General features: G+C 48.9%; 2 protein-coding genes across 2 annotated transcripts in view; one reads left to right on the top strand and one right to left on the bottom strand.

The window, feature by feature from the left end:
- LOC115189544 (probable JmjC domain-containing histone demethylation protein 2C) overlaps positions 1 to 2,313 on the top strand; it is a gene marked incomplete in the record, with an annotated part of 78,029 nt that extends 75,716 nt beyond the window's left edge. The window contains 1 exon segment of the mRNA XM_029748167.1: positions 1,465 to 2,313. Within this exon segment, the coding sequence (XP_029604027.1) occupies positions 1,465 to 1,548 (84 nt within the window).
- A 17,083-nt stretch (positions 2,314 to 19,396) lies between these two features.
- Positions 19,397 to 24,193, bottom strand: LOC115189550 (nuclear receptor-binding factor 2). The gene is made up of 4 exons (XM_029748176.1): positions 23,796 to 24,193; positions 22,576 to 22,660; positions 20,458 to 20,498; positions 19,397 to 20,196 (listed from the first exon to the last, which is right to left on the bottom strand). Exons 1-4 carry the CDS (start codon positions 23,823 to 23,825, stop codon positions 19,570 to 19,572), a joined length of 783 nt encoding a protein of 260 aa, XP_029604036.1. The 5' UTR covers positions 23,826 to 24,193; the 3' UTR covers positions 19,397 to 19,569.
- Positions 24,194 to 26,646: the final 2,453 nt, after the last annotated feature.

The following is a 26,646-nucleotide window of genomic DNA, read 5'->3' as shown; positions in this document are numbered from 1 at the left end:
AAATGAACATCAGCCGTCTCAATATGGCTCACAACGTTGTTGATACAGATGATAAACAGGGGACCTAAAATGGATCCTTGAGGAACACCCGAGCACAACTCAACGGGATCCGAACCATCTGCCTTAACACACTGGGTTCTATATGACAAGTAGTTCACAAACCACTCCAGAGCATGACCAGTAATCACAAATACAGTTCAATCTCTGCACCAAGGCAGTCTGGTCCACAGTGTCAAACGCCAAGACAGTCTGGTCCGTTTTCAGCCAGTTCATCAGAGAACCTTCCCTTCATTCTGTATTGGTGGCTTGTATATGGGGGTCTGGTGAACCGTCTGGGGGACTTTGTAGAGGTCAGGGGTTATATGTACAGTGGACCAGGACAGGGGACCAGGACAGGGGACCAGGTTCAAACTTTCTAGGTCTGTCCAAATGAAGTAAAGTTTCCCCATTTGCTGTGTAGGTGTCATAACCAGCCATAACACAATATGTCACAGCAGGTGTAAATATATGGGATATATAACATTTACATTTAAGTCATTTAGCAGACGCTCTTATCCAGAGCGACAAATATAACAGGTTATGACGCTGGGTGGGTGTCTAGTAAAGCGTTAACCAATATATTTCACAGCGGTGTAGATAGTGTAGAGAATTGTACCATCTTATTTTGTCACAAACTATTAGTTTTAACAACCAGGAAATGGAGGAGTGATTTCTGCAAAGTGCAACTTTATTTATTTAACTATTGGGCCAATAAAGGTGTATATATTTTTTTAAGTATCTCTCCGCTCTCTCCCGTCTCTCCGCTCTCTCTCCCGTCTCTCCGCTCTCTCTCCCGTCTTTCCTCTGTCTCTCCGCTCTCTCCCGTCTCTCCGCTCTCTCTCCCGTCTTTCCTCTGTCTCTCCGCTCTCTCCCGTCTCTCCTCCCTCTCCCGTCTTTCCACTGTCTCTCCCGTCTCTCCGCTCTCTCCCGTCTTTCCTCTGTCTCTCCTCCCTCTCCCGTCTTTCCACTGTCTCTCCTCTCTCTCCCGTCTTTCCACTGTCTCTCCTCTCTCTCCCGTCTTTCCTCTCTCTCCTCTCTCTCCCGTCTTTCCACTGTCTCTCCGCTCTCTCCCGTCTTTCCTCTGTCTCTCCGCTCCCTCTCCCGTCTCTCCTCCCTCTCCCGTCTTCCCTCTGTCTCTCCTCTCCCTCTCCCGTCTTTCCACTGTCTCTCCTCTCCCTCTCCCGTCTTTCCACTGTCTCTCCTCTCTCTCCCGTCTTTCCTCTGTCTCTCCGCTCTCTCCTCTCTCTCCCGTCTTCCCTCTGTCTCTCCTCTCCCTCTCCCGTCTTCCCTCTGTCTCTCCGCTCTCTCCCGTCTTTCCTCTGTCTCTCCTCTCCCTCTCCCGTCTTCCCTCTGTCTCTCCTCTCCCTCTCCCGTCTCTCCTCTCTCTCCCTCCTCTTTAACCTCTCCTCTCTGTCCTCTCCCCAGGTAAAGAACATCTTGTTCCACTCTGTGAAGGATGCATTGACGTCGCTGAGGAGGTACAGCAAGGAGGAAGAAGAGAACTCCTGACCCGTAGTTCCCCTGGCGCCTCCCTCTCTGACGCCTCCCTCTGACGCCTCCCTCTGACGCCTCCCTCTCAGGCGCCTCCCTCTCAGGCGCCTCCCTCTCAGGCGCCTCCCTCTCTGGCGCCTCCCTCTCTGGCGCCTCCCTCTAAGACGCCTCCCTCTAAGACGCCTCCCTCTAAGACGCCTCCCTCTCTGGCGCCTCCCTCTCTGAGACCTCTTCCTTCAGCCTGGAACAGATATATTCACACTGATACTAACCACAACAGCACCATCAACCCAGAGTGCCAAGCAGAATACACTACAACACACTAAAACTACATGTTACTGACCAGCATCACTACCCAGCATCAGGATACTGTCCACAGCAGCATCACTACCCAGCATCAGGATACTGTCCACAGCAGCATCACTACAGCAGCATCACGATACTGACCACAGCAGCATCACTACCACAGCATCACTACCACAGCATCAGGATACTGTCTACAGCAGCATCACTACCACAGCATCAGGATACTGTCCATAGCAGCATCACTACCACAGCATCACTACCACAGCATCAGGATACTGTCCATAGCAGCATCACTACCACAGCATCAGGACACTGTCCATAGCAGCATCGCTACCACAGCATCAGGACACTGTCCATAGCAGCATCGCTACCACAGCATCAGGACACTGTCCATAGCAGCATCGCTACCACAGCATCACTACCACAGCATCAGGATACTGTCCTTAGCAGCATCACTACCCAGCATCACTATCGCAGCATCACTACCACAGCATCAGGATACTGTCCATAGCAGCATCACTACCACAGCATCAGGACACTGTCCATAGCAGCATCGCTACCACAGCATCACTACCACAGCATCAGGATACTGTCCACAGCATCAGGATACTGTCCATAGCAGCATCACTACCCAGCATCAGGATACTGTGATTCTACTAATCGATCTGGTCTGACTGCTGTTCTGGAACTTTCTGTTCTCTCTTTGTTCCTGTTTTCCTTTTGTTTGTTTAGTTCGGGGTTTTTTGTCTTTCAAACTGTTGTATATTGTTTCTGTGAAAATGATGTATTTATTTTATAGGAGTTGTAAATGTGACTTGTACAGTTTTGCTAAATGATGAGTTGTGAGACTGATGCCATTTCCTACGTTGAGACAGTTACTGTGAGAGGAGACTTCAGCTGTCGCCGCCGAGAACTCTGGGAGTCGCTGCTGAATTCGTCCTCATGCCATATCTTTTAAATAATGACCTGCCAAACTATTCTATTGTATAAAAACCGTGTAAAGTTGTATTATGTAAAAGACTAAATGAATACTACACTTCAGCATTTTATTGAGAATTATTCACTGTAAAATGGAGAGACATTTACACACAAAAAAAATAATTTATTCAAATTTTTTTGAAGTTTAAATAGAAAACAATTGTGAAAATGTTACTGTGTAAATATATACATATATACATTCACTGATGTATTTTTTAAAAACATGGCTTTGCTTCAATTTGTAATTTTAAAAGTGCAAGTGTTATATGCTTTGTACATTAAAGTTCAAAAGGGTTTTACATTTTCCATTAAAATGGATTCATCAAAGTATTGTCTGTGTTGTGTCTTAATGCAGCTATTCCCAAACTGTCAAATAAAAATGTGATTCACATTTAAAAACAGTCGATTTACAGTTGAAGTCGGAAGTTTACGTACACCTTAACCAAATACATTTAAACTCAGTTTTTCACAATTCCTGACATTTAATCCTAGTAAAAATTCCCTGTTTTAGGTCAGTTAGGATTACCACTTTATTTTAAGAATGTGAAATGTCAGAATAATAGTAGAGAGAATGATTTATTTCAGCTTTTATTTCTTTCATCACATTCCCAGTGGGTCAGAAGTTTACATACACTCAATTAGTATTTGGTAGCATTGCCTTTAAATTGTTTAACTTGGCTCAAACGTTTCGGGTAGCCTTCCACAAGCTTCCCACAATAAGTTGGATGAATTTTGGCCCATTCCTCCAGACAGAGCTGGTGTAACTGAGTCAGGTTTGTAGGCCTCCTTGCTCGCACACACTTTTTCAGTTCTGCCCACAGATTTTCTATAGGATTGAGGCCAGGGCTTTGTGATGGCCACTCCAATACCTTGATGTCCTTAAGCCATTTTGCCACAACTTTGGGTCATTGTCCATTTGGAAGACCCATTTGCGAACAAGCTTTAACTTCCTGACTGATGTCTTGAGATGTTGCTTCAATATATCCACATAATTTTCCTCCCTCATGATGCCATCTATTTTGTGAAGTGCACCAGTCCCTCCTGCAGCAAAGCACCCCCACAGCATGATGCTGCCACCCCCGTGCTTCACGGTTGGGATGGTGTTCTTCGGCTTGCAAGCCTCCCCCTTTTTCCTCCAAACATAACGATGGTCATTATAGCCAAACAGTTCTATTTTTGTTTCATCAGACCAGAGGACATTTCTCCAAAAAGTACGATCTTTGTCCTCATGTGCAGTTGCAAACCGTAGTCTGGCTTTTTTCTGGCGGTTTTGGAGCAGTGGCTTCTTCCTTGCTGAGCGGCCTTTCAGGTTATGTCGATATAGAACTCGTTTTACTGTGGATATAGATACTTTTGTACCTGTTTCCTCCAGCATCTTCACAAGGTCCTTTGCTGTTGTTCTGGGATTGATTTGCACTTTTCCCACCAAAGTACGTTGATCTCTAGGAGACGGAACGCATCTCCTTCCTGAGCGGTATGACGGCTGTTCCGTCTTACCGATATCTGAACAAAAGAGCCTCATTGAAATTGCAACAAGCGGTTCTGTGAAATGTTTATTTAATCAGAAGCCGCTGCCAGATTTCTGGATAGGGCTGCGCTCAGAGTATCCTGCCTTGGCAAATCGCACTGTTAAGACCCTGATGCCCTTTGCAACCACGTACCTATGTGAGAGTGGATTCTCGGCCCTCACTAGCATGAAAACTAAATACAGGCACAGACTGTGTGTGGAAAATGATTTCAGACTGAGACTCTCCAATACAACCCAACATTACAGAGTTATGTGCGTCCTCACACGCAGCCTTCTCATTATTATTATTTTATTTTTTAGTGATTTAGCAGACACTCTTATCCAGAGCGACTTACAGTAGTGAATGCATACATTTCATACATTTCTTTTTTCCTGTGCTGGCCCCCCGTGGGAATCGAACCCACAACCCTGGCGTTGCAAACACCATGCTCTACCAACTGAGCTACAGGGAAGGCTCATTAGCCTGTGGTGAGTTATTCACAATTTTATATGAACAAATAAGTATTTATATGTAAGATGGTTAAATAAAGAGCCAAATTATTGATTATTATTATTTGTGCTCTGGTCCTGTAAGAGCTCTGTTGCACTTCCCACGAGCCGGGTTGTGACAAAAACTCACACTCATTCTAATGTTTAATAAATGTATCGTATAGTGCAGGGGTGTCAAACTCAAATACCCAGTGGGCCAAAATGTAAAACCTGAACAAAGTCGCGGGCCAACATTGAACAAATGAACCTTTTAATATGGACCCAAACAAGTTTTGCTTTAACATTGAATATGGAACAAGCATCGCTTATTACCATACAATATATAATTTAATAGTGGAGACATGCAAAATCGAATTTCAAATGAAAAAACACATCAATGGCATTCATTTATTAAATAAATAAAATTTTAATAAAAATCGTATGCCTCTTTTCTATTTGCAGCCTTCTGATTTAAATACCAAAATAAACTTTTTCCACTGGCTAATAATTTTACAAATAAAATGATAATAAATCAATCAACCATTCAAGCCCATGCCTTGTAGCAAGAAAAAGTGCACAAAGAAAACGTTAATTATTGCACACTGATCTAATCTGATGTGCCCATTTTTGCCATTTTTGGGAAGGGATGGCGCACTGACAGTTGTAGCGTCTATGTTGCTATGACTACTGTCACAGAGGAGAGGGCGTTTCTGGGTCCTGTCCTGATTGGCGCGCGAAAACAACAGCAGAGCATTATGGGATTCGTAGTATTAGCGGTGAATGTGCTGTATAATACCGGCGGGCCAGCTCTAGTAGTAATTTGGTATTGTCTCGCGGGCCAAATATAATTACCCCGCGGGCCAAATTTGGCCCGCGGGCCAGAGTTTGACACCCATGGTATAGTGTGTGTGTGTGTGACAGGCTTACAATGATGGCAAAAAACAACATTTGAGAGAGTGCTGACCCTGGTGCTAGAGGGGGTACAGCTGGAGGTTGAATGTTTGAAGGGGTGCGCTGACCCTGGTGCTAGAGGGGGTACAGCTGGAGGTTGAATGTTTGAAGGGGTGCGCTGACCCTGCTGCTAGAGGGGGTACAGCTGGAGGTTGAATGTTTGAAGGGGTACGGGACTATAGAAAGTTTAGGAGCCACTGTCTTAATGCATGCTACAGTGTTCTTTATGCAGTGTTTCCATGTATATTGGCCCAGTCTTCACTTCCCCTTGCCCAGTTTTCATGACATTTTGTGATGTATCAAAACATGCTTATTTGTGACCAACACAACTTCATTGGAAGTAAAGATGGCGTCGTACTGTATGGCTGCCGTCTTCAGAACACCAACCTAACTTTGCTATTTTGTGAATATTTTTTGCCCGCTTATCTTAACTTTTGTTTTGCACCAAATGTTATCCACTATAATGTCTTATGACAAATTACTAACCTCTGTTTCAGCTTCAACTTTGACCTTGACTCATCCACCCTCTTTATGTTCCTCCGATCCAATCCTCACAGAATAAACGCCGGCGAAAAAGAGCTCGAAGATTCCTCGGTGCCCACATCCCTGAGGACTTGGCATGGTCCTCACACTAGACAGCCGCAAAGAAGGCACTTCAAATCAAATGTATTGATAAAGCCCTTCTTCTTACATCAGCTGATATCTCAAAGTGCTGTACAAAACCCAGCCTAAAACCCCAAACAGCAAGCAATGCAGGTGTAGAAGCACGGTGGCTAGGAAAAACTCCCTAGAAAGGCCAGAACCTAGTTAGAAACCTAGAGAGGAACCAGGCTCTGAGGTGTGACCAGTCCTCTTCTGGCTGTGCTGGGTAGAGAGGAACCAGGCTCTGAGGGGTGACCAGTCCTCTTCTGGCTGGGCCGGGTAGAGAGGAACCAGGCTCTGAGGGGTGGCCAGTCCTCTTCTGGCTGGGCCGGGTAGAGAGGAACCAGGCTCTGAGGGGTGACCAGTCCTCTTCTGGCTGTGCCGGGTAGAGAGGAACCAGGCTCTGAGGGGTGGCCAGTCCTCTTCTGGCTGTGCCGGGTAGAGAGGAACCAGGCTCTGAGGGGTGGCCAGTCCTCTTCTGGCTGTGCCGGGTAGAGAGGAACCAGGCTCTGAGGGGTGACCAGTCCTCTTCTGGCTGTGCCGGGTAGAGAGGAACCAGGCTCTGAGGGGTGACCAGTCCTCTTCTGGCTGTGCCGGGTAGAGAGGAACCAGGCTATGAGGGGCGACCAGTCCTCTTCTGGCTGGGCCGGGTAGAGAGGAACCAGGCTCTGAGGGGTGACCAGTCCTCTTCTGGCTGGGCCGGGTAGAGAGGAACCAGGCTCTGAGGGGTGGCCAGTCCTCTTCTGGCTGTGCCGGATAGAGAGGAACCAGGCTCTGAGGGGTGACCAGTCCTCTTCTGGCTGTGCCGGATAGAGAGGAACCAGGCTCTGAGGGGTGGCCAGTCCTCTTCTGGCTGTGCCGGATAGAGAGGAACCAGGCTCTGAGGGGCGACCAGTCCTCTTCTGGCTGGGCCGGGTAGAGAGGAACCAGGCTCTGAGGGGTGACCAGTCCTCTTCTGGCTGTGCCGGATAGAGAGGAACCAGGCTCTGAGGGGTGACCAGTCCTCTTCTGGCTGTGCCGGATAGAGAGGAACCAGGCTCTGAGGGGTGGCCAGTCCTCTTCTGGCTGTGCCGGATAGAGAGGAACCAGGCTCTGAGGGGTGACCAGTCCTCTTCTGGCTGGGCCGGGTAGAGAGGAACCAGGCTCTGAGGGGTGACCAGTCCTCTTCTGGCTGTGCCGGGTAGAGAGGAACCAGGCTCTGAGGGGTGACCAGTCCTCTTCTGGCTGTGCCGGGTAGAGAGGAACCAGGCTCTGAGGGGTGACCAGTCCTCTTCTGGCTGTGCCGGGTAGAGAGGAACCAGGCTCTGAGGGGTGGCCAGTCCTCTTCTGGCTGGGCCGGGTAGAGAGGAACCAGGCTCTGAGGGGTGACCAGTCCTCTTCTGGCTGGGCCGGGTAGAGAGGAACCAGGCTCTGAGGGGTGGCCAGTCCTCTTCTGGCTCAGGAGGCTGAAACGATTTGGCTACTCGGATCCTCAGGAACTTCTACAGCTGCACCATTGAGAGCATCCGTCCGGTAAGGCAAATGCACCGCCCGCAACGTCCTACAGAGGGTGGTGCAGACGACCCAGCGCATAACTGTGGGCGAGCTACCAGCCATCCAGGACGTACATACCAGGCGGTGTCTGAGAAAGGCCTGAAAAATTGCCCAAGACTCCAACCACCCCGAGACATGGATTGTCCTTCATGCTCCCGTCTGGCAGGCGGGTCACCCTCAAGGTTTTAGGACCACTGTTGTTTTCATTATATACTCTACCTCTTGTGTTTCCGAATCACATCACCAATGTCAACTTTCACTGCTATGCGGACGGACACACAGCTGTACATTTCGATGAATCAGGGTGAAGCCCCAAAATTCCCTCCCTGGAAGCCTTTGTTTCAGACATAAGGAAGTGGATGGCGGCAAATGTTTTACTTATAAACTCGGACAAAACAGAGATGCTTGTTCTAGGTCCCAGGAAACAAAGAGATATTCTGTTGAATCTGACAATTAATCTGGATGGTTGTACAGTCGTCTCAAATAAAACTGTGAAGGACCTCGGTGTTACTCTGGACTCTGATCTCTCTTTTGACAAACATATCAAGACTGTTTCAAAGATAGCTTTTTTCCATCTTCGTAACATTGCAAAAATCTAAACCTTTCTGTCCAAAAATGATGCAGAAAAGTTCATCTGTGTCACTTCTAGATTAGACTACTGCAATGCTCTACTTTCCGGCTACCCGGATAAAGCACTAAATAAACTTCAGTTAGTGCTAAATATGGCTGCTAGAATCCTGACTCGAACCAAAAATGTGATCATATTACTCCAGTGCTAGCCTCCCTACACTGGCTTCCTGTTAAGGCAAGGGCTGATTTCAAGGTTTTACTGCAAACCTACAAAGCATTACATGGGCTTGCTCCTACCTATCTTTCCGATTTGGTCCTGCCGTACATACCTACACCTACACGTACGCTACGGTCACAAGACGCAGGCCTCCTAATTGTCCCTAGAATTTCTAAGCAAACAGCTGGAGGCAGGGCTTTCTCCTATAGAGCTCCATTTTTATGGGATGGTCTGCTTACCCATGTGAGAGACGCAGACTCAGTCTCAACCTTTAAAAGTATTTACTGAAGACTCATCTCTTCAGTAGGTCCTATGATTGAGTGTAGTCTGGCCCAGGAGTGTCAAGGTGAACGGAAAGGCTCTGGAGCAACGAACCGCCCATGTCGTCTCTGCCCGGCCAGCTCTACTCTCTTCACTGGGATTGTCTGCCTCTAACCCTATTACAGGGGCTGAGTCACTGGCTTACTGGTGCTCTTCTATGCCGTCTCTAGGAGGGGTGCATCGCTTGAGTGGGTTGAGTCACTGACGTGGTCTTCCTGTCTGGTTTTGCGCCCCCTTGCAGGAAAAAGCTGTTTGAAAAATGCTTAATTCTTCCAAGTTCCGGACAGGGAAAGCAGTCAAGAGGGGTTAGTTATGGGTGAGAGTTCAGAGGCACCTTTAGTCTCTCGTATAGTTTTTGCTATCTATTAATCTCCCTTCTCCGGCAACGTGTGCCACGTTCATCACTATTTTCCACTATTAATTTCCATTATTTGGAGGTGTATTTCAATAACAACATTGAACGGCAGTTATTTGACATGTAATGTTGTACTCAACACTAGAGGGAGTCCCCCCCTCGCTCTTCAAGGTGTAATACCTTTTTACTACCACTAGATGTCACTATAAGACAGTTAGCTCTACTGAAACTAGTCCTTTATACACCGAGACAGACAGATACAGGTGAGTCCTCTCTCTACTTGGGAGGATCTCAATGACATTTCCTTTGTTCCTCCCCCTTTGACCTTCTCGTCCAATGTGGTTTGAAAAGGAATCAAGGAAATGCAATTAAGATTCTCCTATGGAGTCTGGATCTTGTTTTCTTGGTACACTATAGATACAAAAGCTATTTCAGCCACAACCGTTGCTGACAGGTGTATAAAAATCAAGCACATAGCCATGCAATCTCCATAGCCTAACAATAGTCTAGTAGAATGGCCTGTACTGAAGAGCTCAGTGATATTCAACGTGGCACCTTGATAGGATGCCACCTTTCCAACAAGTCTGTTCATCAAATTTCTGTCCCGCTAGAGACGCCCCGGTCAACTGTAAGTGCGAAGTTGAAACGTCAAGGAGCAACAAAGGCTTAGCCGTGAAATGGTAGGCCACACAAACTCACAGAGCTAAAGCGCGTAAAAAATAGTCTGTCCTCAGGTTGCAACACTCACTACCGAGTTCCAAACTGTCTCTGGAGGCAGCGTCACCTTCATGAAATGGGTTTCCATGGCCGAGCAGCCGTGCACACAAGTGTAAGATCACCATGTGCAACGCCAAGCGTTGGCTAGAGTGGTGTAAAGCTCGCCGCCATTGGACTCTGGAGCAGTGGAAACACGTTCTCTGGAGGGATGAATTACGCTTCAACATCTCGCAGTCCGATGGACGAATCTGGGTTTGGCGGATGCCAGGAGAACGCTACCTGCCCCGATGCAGAGCGCCAACAGTCAAACTTGGTGGAGGAGGTGGGGCTCGGCCCATTTTAGTTCCAGTGAAGTGAAATCTTAACGCTACAGCATACAATGACATTCTAGACGATTCTGTACTTCCAACTTTGTGGCAACAGTTTTGGGGGAAAGCCCTTTCCTGTTTCAGCATGACAATGCCCACATGCACAAAGCGAGGTTCCATACAGGAATGGTTTGTCGAGATCGGTGTGGAAGAACTTGACTGGCCTGCACAGAGCCCTGACCTCAATCCCATCGAACGCCGACTGCGAGCCAGGGCCTAATCGCCCAACTTGACTAATGCTCTCATGGCTGAACGGAAGCAAGTCCCCACAGCAATGTTCCAACATCTAGTGGAAAGCCTTCCCAGAAGAGTTGAGGCTGTTATAGCAGCAAAGGGGGGGACCAACTCCATATTAATGCCTTCCCAGAAGAGTGGAGGGACCAACTCCATACCTATGATGTTGGACGAGCAGGTGTCCATGTAGTGTATATATATATATATATCATAGTCTCACCGCATGAAAGAATTCCACACATCTGTCATTTTTTTTAATATCATAACAAAAAAAACATCTACATACAGGCTAGTACCATCATTCATGCATCACCAAACCAAAGTTAACATGTCGATCATCATGAGATTGGATTAGCACTGGTGGAGATTTACATCACAAATACAAAAATCCTTCTGATGCACCCTGATTTACTATTGTAAACCGATATAATTACATTAAGTTATACAACAAAACAACATGGTGGATTTGGTTCCCTCTTAATAATGCCCCATCTCCTGACTGACTAAGCTGCATCGCATCAAAGCTGTCGTTTATATAGTCGTACAATACATCATGATGTCAGTCAGGAGCGTCTGGCACGAGTACATTACTTCTGGTTCGTGTGTCTATTGAATAGAAGATTCTGGAAGTATTCAGACCCCTTTCCTTTCCCACATGTTGTTACGTTATTATTCTAAAAATGGATTACATTGGTTTTTACCCCCTCAATACCCCATCATGACAAAGTGAAAAACAGGTTTAGACATTTTTGCAAATGTATTAAAAATAAAACAATACCTTATTTACATAAGTAATTCAGACCTTTTGCTATGAGACTCAAAATTGAGCTCAGGTGCATCCTGTTTCTATTGATCATCCTTGAGATGTTTGATCGGAGTCCACATGTGGTAAATTCAATTGATTGGACATGATGTGGAAAGGCACACCTGTCTATATAAAGGTCCCACAGTTGACAGTGCATGTCAGAGCACAAATCAAGCCATGAGGTTAAATAAATTGTCCGAAGAGCTCAGAGAAAGGATTGTGTCGAGGCACAGATCTGGGGAAGGGCACCAAAACATTTCTGCAGCATTGAAGGTCCCCAAGAACACAGTGGCCTCCATCATTCTTAAATGGAAGTTCAGAACCACCAAGACTCTTCCTAGAGCTGGTCGCCCGACCAAACTGAGCAATCGGGGGAGAAAGACCTTGGTCAGGGAGGTGACCAAGAACCTGATGGTCACTCTGACAGAGCTCCAGAGTTCCTCTGTGGAGATGGGAGAACCTTCCAGAAGGACAACCATCTCTGCAGCACTTCCCCAAACAGGCCTTTATGGTAGAGTGGCCAGACAGAAGCCACTCCTCAGTAAAAGGCACCTAAAGGACTCTCAGACCATGATAAACAAGATTCTCTGGCCTGAATGCCAAGAGTCACGTCTAGAGGAAATCTGGAACCATCCCTACGGTGAAGCATGGTGGTGGCAGCATGTTGTGGAGATGTTTTTCAGCGGCAGGGACTGGGAGACTAGTCAGGATCGAGGGAAAGATGAAAGGAGCAAAGTACAAAGAGATCCTTGATGAAAACCTGCTCAGGACCTCAGACTGGGGCGAAGGTTCACCTTCCAACAGGACAACGACCCTAAGCACACAGCCAAGACAACGCAGGAGTGGCTTCGGGTCATGTCTCTGAATGTCTTTGAGTGGCCCAGCCAGAGCCCGGACTTGAACCCGATCGAACATCTCTGGAGAGACCTGAAAATAGCTGTATAGTGACGCTCCCCCATCCGATCTGCAGGGAGAAACTCCCCAAATACAGGTGTACCAAGCTTGTAGCGTCATACCCAAGAAGACTTGAGGCTGTAATCGCTGCCAAAGGTGCTTCAACTGAGTAAAGGGTCTGAATATTTCAGTTTATTTTTTATACATTTTCTAAAATAAAACATTTACTTTGTCATAATGGGGTATTGTCTGTAGATTGAGGGGGAAAAAAAGATTGAATACATTTTAGAATAAGGATGTAATGTAACAAAATGTGGTAAAAAGTCGAAGGGTGTGAATACTTTACGAATGCCCTGTATTACACACCTGGATTACACACCTGGATTCACACTGCTACACAATGAATTCCATCCATTCTGCATATTTCAACAGAATCAAGCAAAACAAAAAGTTACCTGAAATGTTATTTGTGTGGTTTGTTGTTACACAAATCAACAACTTAGTGATTACAGTACAAATTAAACTAGAGATGTATCTAGTGTAAGTCCACGTGGTACCTCACCTCTGGGAAACTGGTCTAGAGACGGATGGAGAAAAGTTGACGGCTTCTCCATGCAGAGTGGCCAAGGTCCTATGGGTCCTGGTATGAAGTAGTGCCCAACATGGGGAATAGAGTATGATTTCAGTCCTCTTCCAGAGCACCATGTCCTGAATGGAGACAGTCCTCTCCCAGAGCACCATGTCCTGAATGGAGACAGTCCTCTTCCAGAGCACCATGTCCTGAATGGAGACAGTCCTCTTCCAGAGCACCATGTCCTGAATGGAGACAGTCCTCTTCCAGAGCACCATGTCCTGAATGGAGACAGTCCTCTCCCAGAGCACCATGTCCTGAATGGAGACAGTCCTCTTCCAGAGCACCATGTCCTGAATGGAGACAGTCCTCTTCCAGAGCACCATGTCCTGAATGGAGACAGTCCTCTCCCAGAGCACCATGTCCTGAATGGAGACAGTCCTCTCCCAGAGCACCATGTCCTGAATGGAGACAGTCCTCTTCCAGAGCACCATGTCCTGAATGGAGACAGTCCTCTCCCAGAGCACCATGTCCTGAATGGAGACAGTCCTCTCCCAGAGCACCATGTCCTGAATGGAGACAGTCCTCTTCCAGAGCACCATGTCCTGAATGGAGACAGTCCTCTCCCAGAGCACCATGTCCTGAATGGAGACAGTCCTCTTCCAGAGCACCATGTCCTGAATGGAGACAGTCCTCTTCCAGAGCACCATGTCCTGAATGGAGACAGTCCTCTTCCAGAGCACCATGTCCTGAATGGAGACAGTCCTCTTCCAGAGCACCATGTCCTGAATGGAGACAGTCCTCTTCCAGAGCACCATGTCCTGAATGGAGACAGTCCTCACCCAGAGCACCATGTCCTGAATGGAGACAGTCCTCACCCAGAGCACCATGTCCTGAATGGAGACAGTCCTCACCCAGAGCACCATGTCCTGAATGGAGACAGTCCTCTCCCAGAGCACCATGTCCTGAATTGGAGACAGTCCTCTCCCAGAGCACCATGTCCTGAATGGAGACAGTCCTCACCCAGAGCACCATGTCCTGAATGGAGACAGTCCTCTCCCAGAGCACCATGTCCTGAATGGAGACAGTCCTCTCCCAGAGCACCATGTCCTGAATGGAGACAGTCCTCTTCCAGAGCACCATGTCCTGAATGGAGACAGTCCTCTCCCAGAGCACCATGTCCTGAATGGAGACAGTCCTCTTCCAGAGCACCATGTCCTGAATGGAGACAGTCCTCACCCAGAGCACCATGTCCTGAATTGGAGACAGTCCTCTCCCAGAGCACCATGTCCTGAATGGAGACAGTCCTCTCCCAGAGCACCATGTCCTGAATTGGAGACAGTCCTCTCCCAGAGCACCATGTCCTGAATGGAGACAGTCCTCACCCAGAGCACCATGTCCTGAATTGGAGACAGTCCCCTTCCAGAGCACCAGGTCCTGAATTGGAGACAGTCCTCTCCCAGAGCACCATGTCCTGAATTGGAGACAGTCCCCTCCCAGAGCACCATGTCCTGAATTGGAGACAGTCCTCTCCCAGAGCACCATGTCCTGAATGGAGACAGTCCTCTCCCAGAGCACCATGTCCTGAATGGAGACAGTCCTCTCCCAGAGCACCATGTCCTGAATGGAGACAGTCCTCTCCCAGAGCACCATGTCCTGAATGGAGACAGTCCTCTCCCAGAGCACCATGTCCTGAATGGAGACAGTCCTCTCCCAGAGCACCATGTCCTGAATGGAGACAGTCCCCTTCCAGAGCACCATGTCCTGAATGGAGACAGTCCTCTCCCAGAGCACCATGTCCTGAATTGGAGACAGTCCTCTCCCAGAGCACCATGTCCTGAATTGGAGACAGTCCCCTTCCAGAGCACCATGTCCTGAATTGGAGACACTACGAAAAGAAACAATTCATACTGCTGGAGGGACTTTCCTCCTGTTACAGACAGCCAGAGGAGAATGTAGCCTGGTCTCAGATCCGTTCGTGAACTCTTCGTCTTTGCCAAACACATCTGGGACCAGGCGAAGGAGGAGTGTTGTCTGCATAGCCAGAGCCCAGTGAAACAGGGAATACAGACGGTTGTTATTGCTGAGGTTCGGTATCTCTATTATCCAAACGGAGACACCTCTACCCAGATCTCTAGACCAATGACGTATACAGACGTGTGTCTATGATCTCGACAAGAACAGAAATTAAAAAAATAAAAACGGACCCCCCCTCAAGCAGTTGTCCTTCTCCGTTTAGGCAAATTAAAAGTTACGAGGTTCTACGCTTGTTTTCATTTATTAAGAAACATTTAAAATGCCAAAAGAAACAAAAAAAAAACGTTGCATTGAAGGGTTTATGGACAAACACACCATTCACCATTAAAATCTAAACTCAACATCCTTCACATGTTGTTGGTGATGAGGATGAAGGAAAGGTCAGGATTTAAAGTACAGGTTCACTCAGAGATACTATTCTCTACGAGGGCTGCAGAATTACGGAAACCTTAAATAAATTACCCAGAAATCCTGGTACGAAGTTTCCCGGGAATAAGCAGAATAATCCGGAAGCGTCCAACCAGGTTTTCTGGAAAGTTCCTGGAGTTTTGCAACCTCACTCTCCCCACGCAGACGTCTCCACTGGATATCTGACAGACAGCTGGTGGGGCACAACACAACAACACTCACACACTGTGGATGGAGGTAAGGCTCCATAGAGGCTCCACTGCAGCGGCTGTCTGCCCCCTGGTGGGTCAGTCTGTCATCCCTGGTGGGTCAGTCTGTCATCCCTGGTGGTTATCAGAGGGTCGTCCCTGGTGGGTATCAGAGGGTCAGTATGTCATCCCTGGTGGGTATCAGAGGGTCATCCCTGGTGGGTATCAGAGGGTCATCCCTGGTGGGTATCAGAGGGTCATCCCTGGTGGGTATCAGAGGGTCATCCCTGGTGGGTATCAGAGGGTCATCCCTGGTGGGTATCAGAGGGTCAGTCTGTCATCCCTGGTGGGTATCTGAGGGTCATCCCTGGTGGGTATCAGAGGGTCATCCCTGGTGGGTATCAGAGGGTTATCCCTGGTGGGTATCAGAGGGTCATCCCTGGTGGGTATCAGAGGGTCAGTATGTCATCCCTGGTGGGTATCAGAGGGTCATCCCTGGTGGGTATCAGAGGGTCAGTATGTCATCCCTGGTGGGTATCAGAGGGTCAGTATCTCATCCCTGGTGGGTATCAGAGGGTCATCCCTGGTAGGTATCTGAGGGTCATCCCTGGTGGGTATCTGAGGGTCATCCCTGGTGGGTATTAGAGGGTCGTCCCTGGTGGGTATCAGAGGGTCATCCCTGGTGGGTATCAGAGGGTCATCCCTGGTGGGTATCAGAGGGTCATCCCTGGTGGGTATCAGAGGGTCAGTATCTCATCCCTGGTGGGTATCAGAGGGTCATCCCTGGTGGGTATCAGAGGGTCAGTATGTCATCCCTGGTGGGTATCAGAGGGTCAGTATGTCGTCCCTGGTGGGTATCAGAGGGTCAGTATGTCATCCCTGGTGGGTATCAGAGGGTCATCCCTGGTGGGTATCAGAGGGTCATCCCTGGTGGGTATCAGAGGGTCATCCCTGGTGGGTATCAGAGGGTCATCCCTCGTGGGTATCAGAGGGTCATCCCTGGTGGGTATCAGAGGGTCAGTCTGTCATCCCTGGTGGGTATCAGAGGGTCAGTATGTCATCCCTGGTGGGTATCAGAGGGTCATCCCTGGTGGGTATCAGAGGGTCATCCCTGGTGGGTATCAGAGGGTCATCCCTGGTGGGTATCAGAGGGTCAGTATGTCATCCCTGGTGGGTATCAGAGGGTCATACCTGGTGGGTATCAGAGGGTCAGTCTGTCATCCCTGGTGGGTATCAGAGGGTCATCCCTGGTGGGTATCAGAGGGTCATCCCTGGTGGGTATCAGAGGGTCATCCCTGGTGGGTATCAGAGGGTCAGTCTGTCATCCCTGGTGGGTATCAGAGGGTCAGTATGTCATCCCTGGTGGGTATCAGAGGGTCATCCCTGGTGGGTATCAGAGGGTCATCCCTGGTGGGTATCAGAGGGTCAGTATGTCATCCCTGGTGGGTATCAGAGGGTCATCCCTGGTGGGTATCAGAGGGTCAGTCTGTCATCCCTGGTGGGTATCAGAGGGTCAGTATGTCATCCCTGGTGGGTATCTGAGGGTCATCCCTGGTGGGTATCAGAGGGTCATCCCTGGTGGGTATCAGAGGGTCATCCCTGGTGGGTATCAGAGGGTCATCCCTGGTGGGTATCAGAGGGTCATCCCTGGTGGGTATCAGAGGGTCATCCCTGGTGGGTATCAGAGGGTCAGTATGTCATCCCTGGTGGGTATCAGAGGGTCATCCCTGGTGGGTATCAGAGGGTCAGTATGTCATCCCTGGTGGGTATCAGAGGGTCAGTATGTCATCCCTGGTGGGTATCAGAGGGTCATCCTTGGTGGGTATCAGAGGGTCATTCCTGGTGGGTATCAGAGGGTCATCCCTGGTGGGTATCAGAGGGTCAGTATGTCATCCCTGGTGGGTATCTGAGGGTCATCCCTGGTGGGTATCTGAGGGTCATCCCTGGTGGGTATCTGAGGGTCATCCCTGGTGGGTATTAGAGGGTCAGTATGTCATCCCTGGTGGGTATCTGAGGGTCATCGCTGGTGGGTATCTGAGGGTCAGTCTGTCATCCCTGGTGGGTATCAGAGGGTCAGTCTGGCATCCCTGGTAAGTATTAAAGGGTCATCCCTGGTGGGTATCAGAAGGTCAGTCTGTCATCCCTGGTGGGTATTAAAGGGTCATCCCTGGTGGGTATCAGAGGGTCAGTACGTCATCCCTGGTGGGTATCAGAGGGTCAGTCTGTCATCCCTGGTGGGTATCAGAGGGTCAGTATGTCATCCCTGGTGGGTATCTGAGGGTCATCCCTGGTGGGTATCTGAGGGTCATCCCTGGTGGGTATCAGAGGGTCATCCCTGGTGGGTATCAGAGGGTCAGTCTGTCATCCCTGGTGGGTATCTGAGGGTCATCCCTGGTGGGTATCAGAGGGTCAGTCTGTCATCCCTGGTGGGTATCAGAGGGTCATCCCTGGTGGGTATCAGAGGGTCAGTATGTCATCCCTGGTGGGTATCTGAGGGTCATCCCTGGTGGGTATCTGAGGGTCATCCCTGGTGGGTATCAGAGGGTCATCCCTGGTGGGTATCAGAGGGTCAGTCTGTCATCCCTGGTGGGTATCTGAGGGTCATCCCTGGTGGGTATCAGAGGGTCAGTATGTCATCCCTGGTGGGTATCAGAGGGTCATCCCTGGTGGGTATCAGAGGGTCAGTATGTCATCCCTGGTGGGTATCTGAGGGTCATCCCTGTTGGGTATCTGAGGGTCATCTCTGGTGGGTATCTGAGGGTCATCCCTGGTGGGTATCTGAGGGTCATCCCTGGTGGGTATTAGAGGGTCAGTATGTCATCCCTGGTGGGTATCAGAGGGTCAGTATGTCATCCCTGGTGGGTATCAGAGGGTCATCCCTGGTGGGTATCAGAGGGACAACCAGTCAGGGCCTCCAGATATAGAGGCCTGTTATCATCCCTGGTGGGTATCAGAGGGTCAGTCTGTCATCACTGGTGGGTATCAGAGGGTCAGTCTGTCATCCTTGGTGGGTATCAGAGGGTCAGTATGTCATCCTTGGTGGGTATCAGAGGGTCATCCCTGGTGGGTATCAGAGGGTCGTCCCTGGTGTGTATCAGAGGGTCGTCCCTGGTGGGTATCAGAGGGTCAGTATGTCATCCCTGGTGGGTATCAGAGGGTCATCCCTGGTGGGTATCAGAGGGTCATCCCTGGTGGGTATCTGAGGGTCAGTATGTCATCCCTGGTGGGTATCAGAGGGCCAGTACGTCATCCCTGGTGGGTATCAGAGGGTCAGTATGTCATCCCTGGTGGGTATCAGAGGGTCGTCCCTGGTGGGTATCAGAGGGTCATCCCTGGTGGGTATCAGAGGGTCAGTATGTCATCCCTGGTGGGTATCAGAGGGTCATCCCTGGTGGGTATCAGAGGGTCAGTATGTCATCCCTGGTGGGTATCAGAGGGTCATCCCTGGTGGGTATCAGAGGGTCAGTATGTCATCCCTGGTGGGTATCAGAGGGTCATCCCTGGTGGGTATCAGAGGGTCATCCCTGGTGGGTATCAGAGGGACAACCAGTCAGGGCCAACAGATATAGAGGCCTGTTATCAAAGCAGAGAGATCACTGAAGACAGTCACTCCCTTTTCACTTCATTTCAGACATTTTCAAAGGCACAATTTCTGCAAAGAGTTTGTTGTTATTGTGTGTGAATAGTGTGCGTGTGTGTGTGTGAGATGTAGTACCCAGTAGTAGAGACACTGAGGAGACAGACAGAACAAGGAGAAATGACCTTGACCAACTTGTCACTGTGACCATTTGTGTTTGCTATCTAGTGGCTGAGGCCACCGACCAAACAAACACTTTTATTGACATTTGCCAGCTTTCTTCCAGTCTAGTCTGGACAGTCTCTCTGTAGAGAGGCTTCCTTTAGTTAGTTAGGACTGGACTGGGGTCTCTTGTCTGTCCGCCTGTCTCATCACAGCTTGTTGTCTCTGTCCAGCAACGCCTGCAGCTCGTGCTGGATGTCCTCGGGGAGCTCCAGGGCAGGCAGGTCGTCCAGAGAGATGTCCTGGGTGGGCATCTCCAGAGGTGGCAGGTTAGGTATGGAGATATCTTTGTTCTTCCTCTCCTCTGACTGAGGCAGAACCCAAAGCTCTGATTTCTCCAGTAAGTCTTTGTCCGCTGCGTCCCTCTTCAGACGGACGTTCTCCCCTCGCAGGCGCTGGTTGTCCCGGGACAGTTTGTCGTTCTCTTCCAGCAGATGATCAATGTGACGCCGCAGGTTAACGATAGTGGTCTGCTGCTCTTCCAGACGTGTCTTGTCGTCCTTGTGGGCCTTGCTGCCGGGGCACGGTGTCGGGGGAGGAGGGGAACCCTTGTTCTTCAGGAGGTACAGCCAGGTGTCGTACTCCCTCTCTGGGTGGCGCGGGGGCTGGTCGGTCACGAGGCCGGGGGGCTGGTCGGTCACGAGGCCGGGGGGCTGGTCGGTAGAGGGGTGGATCTGGAGGACCATGGGCTTGCCCTCCTGTCTGGTCCTCTTCTCCTCAATAAGACGCTGCTGCTTCACGTGGCTGTCCCTCTGGAGCGCCATGGACAAACCAGCCTGGAGGAGACAGACAGGCCTCACTGGGACATGACTCAACACCTCACTGGGACATGACTCAACACCTCACTGGGACATGACTCAACACCCCACTACAACTACAACATGACTCAACACCTCACCACGACTGTAACATGGCATCCTTTATTCAAATAACCAAAGACAGAACTAAATATTGGTCAACATTGACGGACGTTTGGTCAATATTCCCTCCATCCGTCCCACAATACACCACAACACCCTACTGAACCCCAGTCTCACCTGTTCACACTCCGTTAACTTCATGGCTTCCCTCAGCAGCTCTGCAACACACACAGATGACCCGTTTAATATCAGCCTAGTATCTCTATCTTGAGCATAACAGAGTAATGACTGCATTATAAACAGCCCACAGTCTTCCTGGGCAGAATGACATTCAGATCACCCAGTTTAGCTTCTACTGTTAGCTTCTTTATTAGTGTTGCAAACAGAGCAGACAACACTTCTCATAATGTTCTCACTATCTGTTACGTCATCTCTGTGTAGTCTTTAGTCTGTCAGGCACCGGCCCCGTGACACACAGCCTGTCAGACATTGGGGTTGTTAGCTGATATAACTTTTGTATCACATCAGATTCTCCTAGGACGTGTTTATTTTGCCCTGATTTCCCTGGAGACTGAACTGGCACACATAGAGAGAACACTCAACCCTCCACAACGCTCCTAAACCCTCCTGAACGTGACTCCGCCGCGCCGCAGAAGGCTACTCCCCAGAAGGACACTCCCCAGAAGGCCACTCCCCAGAAGGACACTCCCCAGAAGGACACTCCCCAGAAGGACACTCCCCAGAAGGCCACTCCCCAGAAGGCTACTCCCCAGAAGGACACTCCCCAGATGGACACTCCCCAGAAGGACACTCCCCAGAAGGCCACTCCCCAGAAGGCCACTCCCCAGAAGGCCACTCCCCAGAAGGACACTCCCCAGAAGGCCACTCCCCAGAAGGACACTCCCCAGAAGGCTACTCCCCAGAAGGCTACTCCCCAGAAGGCTACTCCCCAGAAGGCCACGACCCAGAAGGCCACGACCCAGAAGGCCACTCCGCCGCGACCCAGAAGGCTACTCCCCAGAAGGCCACTCCCCAGAAGGCCACTCCCCAGAAGGCCGCGACCCAGAAGGCTACTCCGCCGCGACCCAGAAGGCCACTCCGCCACGACCCAGAAGGCCACTCCGCCGCGACCCAGAAGGCTACTCCGCCGCGACCCAGAAGGCCACTCCCCAGAAGGCCACTCCGCCGCGACCCAGAAGGCCACTCCGCCGCGACCCAGAAGGCCACTCCGCCACGACCCAGAAGGCCACTCCGCCGCGACCCAGAAGGCCACTCCCCAGAAGGCTACTCCCCAGAAGGACACTCCCCAGAAGGACACTCCCCAGAAGGCTACTCCGCCGCGACCCAGAAGGCCACTCCGCCGCGACCCAGAAGGCCACTCCGCCGCGACCCAGAAGGCCACTCCGCCGCGACCCAGAAGGCCACTCCGCCGCGACCCAGAAGGCCACTCCGCCGCGACCCAGAAGGCCACTCCCCAGAAGGCCACTCCCCAGAAGGACACTCCCCAGAAGGACACTCCCCAGAAGGACACTCCCCAGAAGGACACTCCCCAGAAGGCTACTCCGCCGCGACCCAGAAGGCTACTCCGCTGCGACCCAGAAGGCCACTCCCCAGAAGGCCACTCCGCCGCGACCCAGAAGGCCACTCCGCCGCGACCCAGAAGGCCACTCCGCCGCGACCCAGTGGCCAGAAGGCCACTCCGCCGCGACCCAGAAGGCCACTCCGCCGCGACCCAGAAGGCCACTCCGCCGCGACCCAGAAGGCTACTCCGCCGCGACCCAGAAGGCCACTCCGCCGCGACCCAGAAGGCCACTCCGCCGCGACCCAGAAGGCCACTCCGCCGCGACCCAGAAGGCCACTCCGCCGCGACCCAGAAGGCCACTCCGCCGCGACCCAGAAGGCTACTCCGCCGCGACCCAGAAGGCTACTCCGCCGCGACCCAGAAGGCTACTCCGCCGCGACCCAGAAGGCCACTCCGCCGCGACCCAGAAGGCTACAGTATACAGAACAGGAAGAAGTTATTATTCTCCTGATGACGACTGAGCAAATGGGTTTTAATCACAGATCACAATCTGTTAAAGCTCTGACATCTATAAGGGAAGTTGAGGACGTGGGTTGGTGTGCCAGTTGTTTCAGTCTGACAGTAATTAATAGTCAAATGTAACTCAATGTCCAATTTACATCATGGAAGAAAAAAAAGAACCAAAAACAGGAAATACAGAATGTGGTTAATCTCTAAGATGTATCATTATTCACAGAACGGTGAAAGAAAAGTTCAGTAGACTGATGACAGACCTGCAGCTTTCCCATGGCAGGAAATAGCTTCTTCATATTTACCAGCTGCCAACATACGCTCTGCCTTCCTGGACTGCTGATGGGCCTGAGAGGACATGTGGAGGGAGATTCATGATTTATGCTTTTGACAGAGATCTCATATTAGCCTTATCATTTTACCTACAAAATGAACACAAATCCTGCCCTGCCAGATAAAACGGTAAAGTACTTCTACACCATAGAAGTGCTGGTAAGAGGCTATCAGAAGGGTCTCCTATCTGAGAAGTCCCATCAGTCCTAATTTCATATGTGCAAGAAAATGTTCACTTCATGTCAGAACGAAACAAAAGAGTGTCACCTTGATGTTGGTAATGTGCTGTCTGTCATTTAAAGGATTGATTATTATATTCTTAGCTATGAGTCTAACTAGCTAATAAAAGTTAAAGCAGGGATAAAGGGAGAAGACCTATCTTTGGCTTTAAGCTTTTCTCGTCTGGTTCCTCTTTCACAATATGTTTCATTCTTTAGTTAGCTAGCTGCTTACTGCATGTTACACACACACACATTATTATATATACACACACACACACACATATATATATATATATACACACACACATATATATATATATATACACACACACACATATATATATATATACACACACACATATATATATATATACACACACACACATATATATATATATACACACACACACACACACATATATATACACACACACACACACACACACACATATATATACACACACACACACACACACACACACACACATATATATACACACACACACACACACACATATATATACACACACACATACATACATACATACATACACACACACATATATATACACAACGTTTGCTATCTAGATACATGATTTGACCTACTCCAGAATAAAGCTTTAGCTAGGTTATGTATCATGTATGGAGGAAGCTTATTTAGCTAGCTACCGTTACCTAGCTAGTTGACTAGCTACAATATTAGCTAGCTAAATTGACTATCGTTAGCCAGTTAGCTAACTTAATATACAGTCAAAAACCACAACATATCTGTCTAGCTAACAAAAACAAAAACTTTGCCTTGGACATGAGAACAATCTAGGAGACCACAGAGAAAACATCAAGGGGCTAACTAACGTTGGCAGGCTAGGGATGTAGTTAGCTAGCTAGCCTGTTAGCCTACTAGATATTGCAACAGAAAACTAACTTACGAGGTTAAGAGGACTGTCCACTACCTCCATATTCTTCAAGAGTAAAAACTACATGAAACGTCTTGTAGTTCCTCACAGTCGGTCATCGGTGCTACTGTTTTATTCCCGAGACCAAATATTCTGGTTAAACCGGGCTGCTAAAATTAGACAACGGTTAAGAAATACAGGACAACTAGCTAGATAGCTAGCTAGCTAAACACGGCCATGCCTAGATGGGATACAGCGGCTTGTCAAATTGTCGTATATTAGTAAGTATATAGACTTTTTTTTTGCATTGTAGCTAAACCTACCTCTTTTCCTAGCCTTAACCTAATTATCCTAACCTGCTTCGTTAATTATCCTAAACTGCGTAATAAATTATTCTAAAACTACTACGAAAAAGTAAAAATAAATTTGACAAAAGCCGTATCCATTCTAGACTCAACCGCTAAACAAGGACAAATAACGTGATGACGTTGCTGTATTCTCGGCGTCATTTCGTAATTTCCGTTTTTGACGGCGACAACACAGATGGAACAATGAGACAGATATTTCACCGGATGTATAAATATGAAGAATCCGTTTGACTTTTCCCACTCACTACCAAATATGGTGATGAGGGGAAGCCTAGTGGCCGGCAGTGGGAGAAGAAGATGGAGTGAAATGAATTTTGACCGATATTCTGAAAATGTTCTCATCAATATTAAACATTTGTGATCTTCATTACAGTTCTTCCAAAAGTATAAATCTGTAACAAACAGAGTGGACTGCGTTTTGCAGACTTTACCCAAAGTTTCAAAAAAAGTTGGGTTATTTAGGAGGGCAAGGGCGAATTGAGTTATTGCACACGCGCACTTCACCGAATAGGCGTTCCCTAACGCAAATGTGCAAATAAATTATAGAACGCGCCAATAGCATCTCACTAGCTCTTGCTTGGCTCAGCCCACCTCCTTGTTTGTTCAGCCCACTATGAGTCATTTGCTCCCATTGGAAACGAAAGTCTCTGGTCTATCTTGGGTTAGTTATAAAAAATCTTTGACTTACACTCATCTCACCACTAGAGGGGAAACTGCGCTTTATCAACAACATGGAGCCTGCTGTACTAAAGCAAAGAGTGTCTATTATATTGACAAGAGATTTGAGTGACCGCTCTAACAATGGAAATCCATGTCCTCAAAGATGGAAGGCAGGCGGTTGGAGACGAGATCAGGTGGGACCATTCTAGCCAATAAGAGGGCAGATATACGTGTGAACAACAGGCCATAGACATATATGGAGGGCTCATCACTGTATCTGTGCCACTATTGAGTACCACATTATGAGTCATAATGCCCCAAAACCTATTGGTAACACCAGAAATTGGTTCCAATAGTTTTTCCACCATTAATTTTTGCATTGGGGATTTTAGAACGACTTCATATAAGGTGTTTGGTGTAGTTTGGTGTAGTCTCACCCCGACGTGATGTTTTGATAAGGTCTGTGTTTGGTGTAGTCTCACCCCGACGTGATGTTTTGATAAGGTCTGTGTTTGGTGTAGTCTCACCCCGACGTGATGTTTTGATAAGGTCTGTGTTTGGTGTAGTCTCACCCCGACGTGATGTTTTGATAAGGTCTGTGTTTGGTGTAGTCTCACCCCGACGTGATGTTTTGATAAGGTCTGTGTTTGGTGTAGTCTCACCCCGACGTGATGTTTTGATAAGGTCTGTGTTTGGTGTAGGCTCACCCCGACGTGATGTTTTGATAAGGTCTGTGTTTGGTGTAGTCTCACCCCGACGTGATGTTTTGATAAGGTCTGTGTTTGGTGTAGGCTCACCCCGACGTGATGTTTTGATAAGGTCTGTGTTTGGTGTAGTCTCACCCCGACGTGATGTTTTGATAAGGTCTGTGTTTGGTGTAGTCTCACCCCGACGTGATGTTTTGATAAGGTCTGTGTTTGGTGTAGTCTCACCCCGACGTGATGTTTTGATAAGGTCTGTGTTTGGTGTAGGCTCACCCCGACGTGATGTTTTGATAAGGTCTGTGTTTGGTGTAGGCTCACCCCGACGTGATGTTTTGATAAGGTCTGTGTTTGGTGTAGTCTCACCCCGACGTGATGTTTTGATAAGGTCTGTGTTTGGTGTAGTCTCACCCCGACGTGATGTTTTGATAAGGTCTGTGTTTGGTGTAGTCTCACCCCGACGTGATGTTTTGATAAGGTCTGTGTTTGGTGTAGGCTCACCCCGACGTGATGTTTTGATAAGGTCTGTGTTTGGTGTAGTCTCACCCCGACGTGATGTTTTGATAAGGTCTGTGTTTGGTGTAGTCTCACCCCGACGTGATGTTTTGATAAGGTCTGTGTTTGGTGTAGTCTCACCCCGACGTGATGTTTTGATAAGGTCTGTGTTTGGTGTAGGCTCACCCCGACGTGATGTTTTGATAAGGTCTGTGTTTGGTGTAGGCTCACCCCGACGTGATGTTTTGATAAGGTCTGTGTTTGGTGTAGGCTCACCCCGACGTGATGTTTTGATAAGGTCTGTGTTTGGTGTAGTCTCACCCCGACGTGATGTTTTGATAAGGTCTGTGTTTGGTGTAGGCTCACCCCGACGTGATGTTTTGATAAGGTCTGTGTTTGGTGTAGGCTCACCCCGACGTGATGTTTTGATAAGGTCTGTGTTTGGTGTAGGCTCACCCCGACGTGATGTTTTGATAAGGTCTGTGTTTGGTGTAGGCTCACCCCGACGTGATGTTTTGATAAGGTCTGTGTTTGGTGTAGGCTCACCCTGGTATGATGTTTTGATAAGGTCTGTGTTTGGTGTAGGCTCACCCTGGTATGACGTTTTGATAAGGTCTGTGTTTGGTGTAGGCTCACCCTGGTATGATGTTTTGATAAGGT

This window comes from Salmo trutta, unplaced genomic scaffold (assembly GCF_901001165.1).
Source record: "Salmo trutta unplaced genomic scaffold, fSalTru1.1, whole genome shotgun sequence".
Classification (NCBI taxonomy): Eukaryota; Metazoa; Chordata; class Actinopteri; order Salmoniformes; family Salmonidae; genus Salmo; species Salmo trutta.
The sequence above is the reverse complement of the archived record's forward strand: the minus strand, read 5'-3'. Positions and strand labels throughout refer to the sequence as shown.